Here is a 10935-nt window from a genome sequence, read left to right as displayed (position 1 = left end):
ACAGAAACAGGACCAGAAACAGTTAACTGGGCTTATAATAGAATTTGGCCCCAAAACAGGCCCAGTTTTCCGACTAAAAAAGAAAAACCCAACCCAAACCATACCTCCAAATTCTTAAACCCTGACGTAACCTCTGCGATACTGCATCGATCCGTAAGAACTAAGAACTGAACAATGGAGCCTCCAATGAAGAAGAAGAAGAAGACGAAAACCAAACAATACGGCGTCGCAGAACTCAAAACCCTAGGCTCCGAATTACTCTCATCAGCATCACATATAAACAACCTCCCTCTTCTTCTCACTTTCGTTTCACCTTCTTCTCCACCTCACCATGTCCTCGAATCGCTTCTCTCTCTTCACTCCTTCTTCCTCCCCCTTCTCCCTAAACTACCTTCTTCCTCCGCCACTGCCTCCGATTACGACGGCGACGAATCGGAGTTCATATATTTCACTTGGCTCCGTTCCAAATTCGATGAGTTTCTTAAGTCTCTTATCGATGTTCTTGTTTCGGATGAATCTGATGAGACTCTTAAGGAGCTTGTATTGGATACTTTGATGGAGTTTGTTAAGGTTTCTAATGGAGGAAGCTTTCACTTTTCTTTGTATCATAGGATTATTCGTGGTATTGTAAGTTATTTATTCTGATTTTAATGCTACTTATTAATTATTTTTGTGACATAGTTTGAATAATTAATGTTTTTCTAATCTAATTTGTTTGGTTTTTTTATTGGCTTTGTTAGATTCACTCTACTAGTCCTGCTGCATTTTTGGTGGATTTATTAATATCGAAGTATTTCAAGTATATTGATGTCCGGTATGATTATTATGCTTTCATGGGGTTTTTCTATACGAGCTATTCATTATTTTTGTTTGTTATGTATATGTATATGAATATGAATATGAATATGAACTCTCAGCAGTTATTTACATTTTAAATTTAAATTTTGAATGAATAAAAGGGCTGCCACAATTTATTTATAGCATATATAAAATTCACTGATTTGATTTCTCTATTTTAGTGTTGTGTTTGTGTTTGTGTGTTGAGTACATGACTCATCTCATCTATGGGCTTTATCTTTTTTACTGAATTATTATTTTGTTATTTGCTGCAGTTATTTTACGTTCATAAGCCTAGAAAAGCTCACTAAAAATTTGGAAGGAAAAGAGGTTTCAGGTGATTTTCTTTCTTAGCCAACCTTTTCAATTTCCATATATTTGGGTATTCTTGTTGGATAATTCACTTTTTTGTTATTAGATGATAAAACTGCAAGTGCAGATGGCACCAATGAAAGTCAATTGAGCTCAAAGTTAGTAATAACTATAGCCACTGGTTACTTCTATTCTTTCCCATGTCCTTCTTTTATTAAGAAATGTAGATCACCGTAGCTGGTCGACTATCAGTAGTATTATAAGATTATGTTCTTTGATTTGAAATGATTTGTGTCTCATGTTTTATATGCAAAAATGACATGCCATGTCAATGTCATACAATATGCTATATAAGCACTTTTGCAACTTAAGTGTATAAGGCATGAAAACAACTCAACTTTTTATGCTAGGCAAACTTGGTCCTAGTTTTTATATTTTAAACTATGAGATGTAAAATTTACTTGAAAATGAATTTATTTAGTTTGATTGATAACTTTGAAAATGTATCTTTTGCAGTATTGAGTGTGTCATCCATAACATGTACTACACCCTATCACATGTTCCTGCTCTTGAAAGATCAGATGATACTTCTGATTTCGAAATGTGGAGTGTATCAGGTGACTGCATGCTTACCACTTTTATATTTTATTTTTTATAAAATTTTGTTTCGTATGAAGATCTTTACTTGATCCTTTTGAGGCCTATATTTTTATACTTGGAATGCACTGTTTAGTGCTGCTTCTCTTATTTTTCCTTGAGGAATTTGCGTAAAATACAATTTTTTAGGACCCAATACATGACAGGGCTTTATGGCTTGATTGATTCATATACACTATAGAGGATTCCACTTGGTTTTGTGGGAGCAGACTTGGTTGTTATTGTCGTAGTAAGGAAAAATTGGAGTATACATTTATATTTTATAATTTGGTTATTTTTCCATAGAAAGCGATCAAAAGACACTTTCTGGAGATGTGAATGCAGATGATAAGCAGGTTAAGTCCAAGAAGCATAACAAAAATGTAAGTATTATTCCATACTCATTGCCAGTTCAACGTTGCTCCCAAATTTTTTCATTAACGAGGATCATTTATTCTTGGATAAATTGTAGCTTCTTTTTTAATGAATCTATCCTTATCATTATAATAGAATAATCTCTTTATTTCAGAACTGCTGTAATTATTTGTATCTTCGCTTTTGTTATCTATTACATGTTCATTGTTATGCATATAGGTACTTTCTGCAGTCAATATTGCCAAGAAGATGAAGTTAAAATTTACTGAAGCTTGGATTGCGTATCTTAGATTGCCACTTCCACTGGATGTGTACAAAGAGGTAATTTGCAACTGTATGCTTTTGAAATTTCAATATGGTTGCCATTATAATTTGCAAGTGCACAAAGAGTGAATGTTTGTGTTCACGCATGTGCTTTTGGTGTGTGTTATAATTTCAATTTGTAACTGTGAGTCAAAGGGAATCAACAGAAAAACTAAACTGCTTCTATTGTCAAATTTAATTGGTCCTCTGTACTTAACATTAGAATGCGCCTTGGCTTGATAGCTTCTCTATTCAATCTTTAGCCTATAGCATTAGTTTTCTTAGTATTTTAGAACTTCACAAAAGGGAGATTGTTGTTTGTATCAGAGGATTTGTGGTTATACATTTTATTGTTGAATGAACAGGAGGGATTTGTGGCTTTATTGTTGATATAATAGACTCATAAGAATTTAGACCAATAAACACTAATCAGGCATTTTTTTTCACTTGGCAGAGTTGCCTACATGGATCAATCGATGCAGTAAATCCCTATCATGTATTTGGTTTAAAGCAATGTTATCAAATAGCAGCTATAGAGCCGCTACAGCATAGAGGATTTTGATGAATCCGCTATGAAAACCCCAATGCTGTTCTAGTTTCGCTATTAGGACAATAGTGTCTGCTATTCCAATTTCTGCTAGCCGAAATAGCGGCCATCGTGGAAAAAATAGAATTTTAGGTTTTTTGAAATAACAAAACTTAAGTTTTTGTGTGAATCCCAAATGTGGCCTGTTAATATAATAGAAAAACCGAAGATTTTGTGAGTATTACTCCAATATTCAGTGTAATACATATACCTTTCAATATATACACTATGATATAATAGCTCCATTCTTTTTATTTATTTGTATGCAACATGCTTTTTTTATATATAGGTAAAAATACACCTATAGTCCTTTAAGTTTAACTCAATTTCTGCTTAAGTCCTTTAAGTTTATTTTATCCCAATTTAGCCCTTTAAGTTACATTCTGTTTGCACTGATAGTTCTTTATCTCAATTTCGACAACAATTAGTTGAACTGAAAGCTTTTGATCATTAGAAACTCTACCAAATGCTGCAACAATATGTCCCTCATACTAACCATTTAGAAAACATTTATCAAATCTTATACATTGTCTATATTTTTTTTTATTTTCTCTATACAACAATTTAAACACATGTGTAACCTGAAAAAACAATGTAATAAAGGTCTATACACATAATCAATGTCTTTAACTTCTTTCACGTGCAAAGTAGTTTGGACAATCAACTCGTTGTGATGTTTCAATTAGATCTTAACATTTCATTAGAGTAATTCAAGAAAAATTTTAAACTTAGAGGACCACTTGTTTAATTTAATATATCTTAAAGGTTAATGGTGCAAACCGAATGTAATTTAAAGAACCGAATCAGGAAAAAATAAACTTAACGGACCTAAATGAAAATTGAGCTAAACATAAACGACGTTTGCCTTATATATAATATACTCATTTTGATCTCTATGTGGCCTCCACTATTTTACTGCAATTCTATCCACTATTTCACTTTGCAGAGTTTTAGTGTCACGCTATTTTTCGCAATATGCTATTTGTAGCACCAGTTTAAAGATATACCAATTATTCCTAAATCCTTCTTTACAATTTTGGCGTATCATTTTCCTTGGTTCTACCTCTAACTATTTGACTGTCCTTTATTAGTCAACTCTAATATTATCGAAGACCCACATTTTCTACAATAGGGACTATCACAATTTTCTCTTTAATAATTGTAATTTTAATCCTATATTGTGTAGTGTGACTCACTAATCCAACTTAAGATTCTCATTTCTACAACACTAAGTTGATTTCTCAATGGATATTTACCACTCAAAATTTAGTTCAATGCAATATTGTTTGTATTATAGTTATAAATTATTTTTTGTAAGCTTGAGTGGTATATTTTCTTTATATATCACACTTGAAACATTTTTCCATTTTATCTACCCTACTTTGATTTCATGGTTGGCACCTCCCTCTTCCTACAATTTTGTATGACAGTTTAAGGTACTAAGTACTAACCACAAGACTTGAGCTATCATGTGTCCAATTTTCACTTTTAAAGCATGATTTGCATTCTCTTGGTAAACTTGCATTTCATACTTGGCCAAAAAATATGTTTCTTAATTCTAAGGCTTGTTATCATATCTTAAACCTTTCATTTATTACTACGTTATTTACGAAAAGAATGCAGTAGTACCATTTTTATATATGTGAGTTAGCACATGTAGAACTGAATTTAGAAGATAAGGGTTCAAAGTTAACCCTTGTTGCACAACTACAGTTACCAGAAAATCTTCTATATTCACCTTGTGTTTTAACACCAGTGACCAGTCATGATCTCCTCACACATATCTTTACCTGCTAGAATGTAAGTTACCCAAACTATTTTCATCTCTAAAAAGCCTTAAACAAAATCTCTCTATATACTCTATTATACGTTTCTTCTGATTCAATAAGAACCATATGTAGTTCTTCTTGATATGTCCTATATATTTTCATCAATTTTATAGCAGGTATGTTGCTTCGTAGTCAATCTCCTATATCTAATCAATATTATTATTTTGTTTTTTTCCAAAGGCTTTTAATCAATATTATGCTTTGACTATATTCATTTTATGTATTGTTTGATTATTTTTACAAAGGCTTCTAATCAATATTATCCTTTGACTATATTCATTTTATGCATGTATGATGTAAGTTGAGTTCTATTTGTTATAGTGGTGATTGTTAATTTCACATTCTTGTCTTTACACCCTGTTTTATGTGAACGGAACTACATTGTTATACTTTAATGCATGTTTTTCTTCCTTTTGATTTTGTGAGCTACATGGTTCTTTTTTACTAGGTTCTTGTTAACCTTCACCAAGCAGTCATTCCTCATCTGTCTAATCCCAAAATGTTATGGTAAACATCTGTGCTACAGAAATTGGTGTTTTGTTATGGTAACTAGATGTTGAATCTGATGCATTGCTTTTTTTTTTGTGCAGTGATTTCTTGACAAGGTCATATGATGTTGGTGGTGTAGTCAGTGTGATGGCACTTAGCAGCCTTTTTATCCTAATGACCAAGTATGAAGTGGAGTACCCTAATTTCTATGAAAAACTATATGAGCTATTAGTTCCATCTATCTTCATGGCAAAACATCGTGCAAGGTTTTTCCAGGTAAATCTTATAAAATTACTTTGGGTACATACATGTAAATGTAATCAAAGAGGAATATCAAGCAAAAATGATGCTTTGAGTTCAGTTGTACGAAGATATGGTACTGACTTATTAAATAATTATATTTTTAATGTAACTTAAATATGCAAATTTGGTTAATAATGATTTAAGTATGTTGGAGTGCAAATTTATAGAGGATGTAAGTTTCAACAAGAATATGACTACAGTAAAATTTAAACTTCTAGAACTCCTTCGGCTCAACATGGCAATCCTTAAACTAAAGGTGTTAAAAACCAACTTCTATCCCATAAATGTGGTTGAAGTTACTTACATAAATAACGTATTCTATCACATACACTTCTGTACATAGAAATAATGCATCCAATTACTTAAAAGGAGCATTTAGTATACCATCTGAGCTTAAAACTGGGATAACAAAACATACAACATAATTTATTTTTTTGCATTGAGGATCAGGTCCAATTATACCCCATCAAGGATAAATCTGGCGTAAATTATGCTGCTGTATTTTCATGTTCACTCTGCAATAAGTGTATTTTGATTAGAGTGAAATTTTGAAAGTTGATGCTGCCGAATAACTTTATCAGATAAGTGAAAGTATCATTCTTTTTTTTGTTGGAGAGGGGGTAAAAAAGAAAAGAAGTTCTCAAAAGATGACAAAAATCTTAAAGGACACAACGTTACAACCTCTAATCTCTTTTTTGCGGAACAATAAACCTAGAGTACTTTATCTAGTCTTTCTGATGGCTCATGAAAAAGGAAGTAAATATCAATATTGTATAATTATGTTAAATAGTCCCAAAATAACCAAATATCATAATAAGATAATCTTATTCTATATGGGACTAAGATAATGTAATACAGATTAGAATCCATATTGAGCAAATAATTCCAATTTGAAAACCCCAATTTCAAAATTAAAATACTAAAACTAATATTGTGCTGCATGTTTTACCCCTTTATGCTAATTGGACAAGGAAATCCCAAAAGAATAGTGCATTAGGCTAGCATCACAAATATGCAAAGTCACATATATTAACTTGAAAGAGGAAAATAATTTTTCCTGACATCTCTAATGGGAAAACCAAAGTATTGAATATGATTGACTGATGACGAACGATATTCACTTATGTAAATCCTTTGGGTGTGCTGTTTTCTGACAAAATGCTATTTATTATTTGCAGCTTCTTGATTCTTGCCTGAACTCCGACCGCGTTCCAGCTTACCTGGCTGCCCCCTTTGCAAAGAAATTGAGTAGGTTGTTGCTTTCAGTTCCACCTTCAGGTGCATTAGTTATTACGGCTCTGGTTCACAATATTTTGCGTAGACATTCTTCAATCAGCTGTTTGGTGCACCAGGTAAAGATAGTCTCGTCTTCTCTATCTTTTGTTTTGCCTATTACTTCATTAGTAACTTTTGTTTTTTGGATTGCTTCTTTTGTATTGGAGATGCTATTGAGGATCACTTGAAATATGGGGTAGAGGGAAACAAAGGGGGATCTTGAAATCATAATCATAATCTGTTGGTATCTTTAAGCTATTTCATTTATAAAATGATATAGATCTTGTGTTCAGGACATATATATTTCTGTTCATCTTATTTAGTATTATTGCTGTTTAAAGAATGAATAACAACTGTTTTGAAACTGGACCAACTGATTAAATCATAAACCAGACCTATATAGTCGGTTCACTCAAGCCAGAAAACCAGGGATTCTGTAAACTAGCTGTTGGATTGCTGAGCTGGGTGTAAGTTGGTGGGAACTGTTTAGGATCAGTCTGATTTGTCATACAAGTTTAATCAGTTTTAATATGGAAAAGCCATATTAGCCATATTCTTTTCTCCTTTGCATGTTTTCGAACTTTGCTTCTCACATGAGCGGGAAGCATCTTTTCTCCTTTGCATATTTTCGAACTTTGCTTCTCACATGAGCGGGAAGCATTTGACCCCTATTCCATATGCACTTTTGATTGTATATGTGCATGTTTTATTTATTTAATACTTCGATACAAATGAATTTTGTTTTTATTGTAAATTAAAACATTCAATATTTTACAAAAGTATGTTGATAAATTTATGACCTAAAAGTATTTTTATATATATTGTTGAACTTAAATATGTAACTTTTTTTGTTTATACTCTATTGCAAATACATATGTTAAATTATTATTTCATAAAACTTACCACTTTGAATCCCTCTCAACTCTATCTTTGTACGCTTTCAGCTACCTAAAGGTGTATCAGGCTTTGACCTTCATTTTTCCTTTCCTTGCTTGTTTCTTTTCCACAATCATTTTTTTTCTCTAAATATAAAATTAAATTGTCATCAATTCGGCTATGTTTAGACCAGTAAACCACAAACCAGTGCTTGTTACAATAACAAATCCAGGTTTAAAAACAGCGTTGTTTAGCTGTGGTATTACTTCTTGGATTGGGTATGTGAGGCTTGTGAACAGCGTTGTAGCTTAACCATGAATAGTGTTGGTGAATGCCAAATTTTGGCTTCTGAAATCCTGTATTGATAAGTTACTCCTCTATATACTTTTCCTTATGTTTCTGCTCAACAAAGTTTGTTTGTACACGTACTTAGACAGTTAAAATAGCTGCATACTTGTTTATCTGTTTGTGTCAGACTAAACTGACAAGAAAATGGGCAATCGTGCATGTTATGCTGCTGCTATCTGCAATTTTCTGATGCAGCTGTAGAGTGAATTATTGGCATTGTTGATTCATATTTGCTCATATATTTTTTAATTGGTAGAACCAGGAGATTGATTGGATTCCTGGTTCAAGGAGAAATCTCTGGTCTGATACTGGATAAGGTTCGTCAATGTTGAATCCCCAATTCATGGTGGCCAGCCTAAAATCCTTCAAATAAATTTTGCATTGCAGCCTAAGGCGGACCATAACCCAAGGTGCCGCCATGGTGGCAATTTGACATCATTATGATAAGAGAAATATTGGAACTGTAAAGAAAGGTTAAATTAAAGAACATATCATGTACTTCTTCATGATCCCTTACATATCTAGGAGTCATAATATTAGGACTGGATTTTATTTTCTTGGGGACTTCTTAGTTAGCCAACAGCTGCTTCATCCGACATTTAGATGGAATTTAAAGAACTGCAATTTGAATTTAATTAGACATTATTTACCTCCTTTTTATCCCCTCTCAAGTTTGGTGTTTGTGTTAAATTTTGAAATATGTTGGTTTGGTAAAATAATTAGGATATGTATTGCAGTGTATTAAAACAACTGCTTTCCCTGTTTTAACTGGAGAGATAATTTCTGATATATGAACAGGAAGACGTTGTTGAAGGGGTAGATAGAACAGATGAAGTGACTGCTGCTAACTTGGATAATGCCAATACTGGTATGCCCTGCCAGAAACCAAGCATAGACCATTTTAACATTGAGGAAACTGATCCAATGAAGTCAGGCGCTATGAGTGAGTATCTTTTTAAGTTATCTATTGTCTATTCTACGTGAACTCTGTTATTTTCCCTAAACCAAACCTGGAGAATGTTGGAAAATTGGATGGTTGTTTTTTATCCAGTGTTGTCAATTATGGATCGTGGAAAATAGCAGTTTATTCAAATTCCACTATGTTATAGTGCTATAGCGCCACAATAGTGTATCACAGAGCCATTACACTTTGTTCAAATTCTGCTATGCTATAACGCTGCTATAGCGGCTATATGGTGTGTGAGGTAAGAGGAGCTGATCATGACCATTTAATCTTACATGTATTGTTGTATGGTCAGGTTTATCCCTTTTCATGCTCTTGATTATACTTCCATACATGAATGCATTCATGCTTGCTTGTTTGTTTGATGTTTCTTAAACAAGAGAAAACTCAATTAGGCATGACATTAGGATTGACACATTCAGAATCATTATACCTTCAAATTAGCTTGCCTGCTTGACATAACTTGTAGTAAAATGTCAACGATAAGTTTGCCATTAAACTCAATGTAGGCAAATGTGGCCCTTCCCTACAGTATCTCTTAGTTTATTAAGAGTCACCTATTTGTGTTCTATATTTGTTATGCTGATGAAGATTTCTTTGGAGCAGGAAGCTCTCTTTGGGAAATTGATTCCGCTATTCACCACTACTGTCCTCCTGTCCAACGGCAAGTGTTTTGTCGTTGACGCAATACTCGTTGTTTTCCTTTTCTGCAGTGTTTTATTTAATCTGTGTTTGTTGATTTTGACATAATACCTTAAACGCTACATGTTTTTACTTGTGCTCTCAGGTTTGCTTTGACCCTTCTTGAGACTGATTTAACAGTCAGAGCCAAAACATGTGAAGTTAATGTTGAGGATTTTAGTGCTGGTTCTTATGCAACAATATTTGGAGCGCAGGTGAGTTACCATTTGGTTTTGTTTACAGGAACATATGCCTATATACACTGTTTGCGTAATAAGAGAAAGCTTGAGATATGTTTCTTGTATATAACTGGCTATATTTTAGCTTGAGATATGTTTGTTGTATATAATTGGCAATATTTAGTGGAATTAAAGAGTATCCATTGTCGGTCTAAAACAATTTTACACCGACAATCAATAAGAAATCTCTACTTTGCCGCATCATCCACCTTTATATGGTTATTTTAAAACTGATAGTTGACATGGAAAACTGATGGTGTTTCATTGGTGACAACTTGTACCATTGCAGATATCTCGAAGGGTGAAGGGGGTTCCTCTAGCTTTCTACAAAACAACTCCCTCCTCTCTCTTTTCAGAGAATAATTTTGCTGGTTGGACTTTCAAATGTGAAGAAACTCCCGAAACAATCAATGACAACAACGAGAATGCTGCTAAAGATTTATTAGATCAGGAACATGGTTCCGCTAAAAGACAACGAATTGAGTGTCCCTGAATCTGGTTCATGTATGTTCACAACTAAAATTAAAATGTTTCTTTGAAAGTTTTGAAATACAAATATTATGTCCTATTTATTTATATTAAATTTTCTATTTTTATTTACATCATTTCAAACACTTTCAAGACGACGAAATCCGTTCATATGTAGCAAGATTGTGATATATATAAATTTTATATTATAAACTATACAAGGACTTAAAATTTGAAACAAAATTTGAATTTTTTTTTTAATATAATACATTGTAGTTTAAATATCACCAATTGGAATCATGAGTTCAACTCTTGTACGAGGGAATATATAAATTGGTTCTTTAAATTGCAAGTATTAGTTAAGTTAATTTTTGAATTATGTGAAGTGGCAAATATATCCATGAAGTTGTAAAT

The 10935-nt window shown here is 32.7% G+C and overlaps 1 protein-coding gene across 1 annotated transcript; it reads left to right on the top strand.

The window, feature by feature from the left end:
- Positions 1–35: 35 nt before the first annotated feature.
- LOC101496276 (protein NUCLEOLAR COMPLEX ASSOCIATED 4-like) lies at positions 36–10653 on the top strand. Its single transcript, XM_004490751.4, has 14 exons — positions 36–627; positions 741–814; positions 1113–1174; positions 1256–1307; positions 1666–1766; positions 2092–2168; positions 2380–2481; positions 5327–5385; positions 5469–5643; positions 6849–7022; positions 8968–9112; positions 9740–9797; positions 9921–10029; positions 10343–10653. Exons 1-14 carry the CDS (start codon positions 175–177, stop codon positions 10544–10546), a joined length of 1845 nt encoding a protein of 614 aa, XP_004490808.1. The 5' UTR covers positions 36–174; the 3' UTR covers positions 10547–10653.
- The last annotated feature ends 282 nt before the right edge of the window (positions 10654–10935 follow it).

Source organism: Cicer arietinum, chromosome 2, assembly GCF_000331145.2.
Source record: "Cicer arietinum cultivar CDC Frontier isolate Library 1 chromosome 2, Cicar.CDCFrontier_v2.0, whole genome shotgun sequence".
In the NCBI taxonomy this organism is placed as follows: domain Eukaryota; kingdom Viridiplantae; phylum Streptophyta; class Magnoliopsida; order Fabales; family Fabaceae; genus Cicer; species Cicer arietinum.
The sequence above is the reverse complement of the archived record's forward strand: the minus strand, read 5'-3'. Positions and strand labels throughout refer to the sequence as shown.

Excerpts from the sequence above, each read along its gene's own strand:
- LOC101496276 (XM_004490751.4), top strand. The coding sequence starts at position 175 with ATGGAGCCTCCAATGAAGAAGAAGAAGAAGACGAAAACCAAACAATAC. Across the intron at positions 628-740 it reads ATAGGATTATTCGTGGTATT|ATTCACTCTACTAGTCCTGC; the intron begins GTAAGTTATTTA and ends TGGCTTTGTTAG. Across the intron at positions 5,386-5,468 it reads TCTAATCCCAAAATGTTATG|TGATTTCTTGACAAGGTCAT; the intron begins GTAAACATCTGT and ends TTTTTTGTGCAG.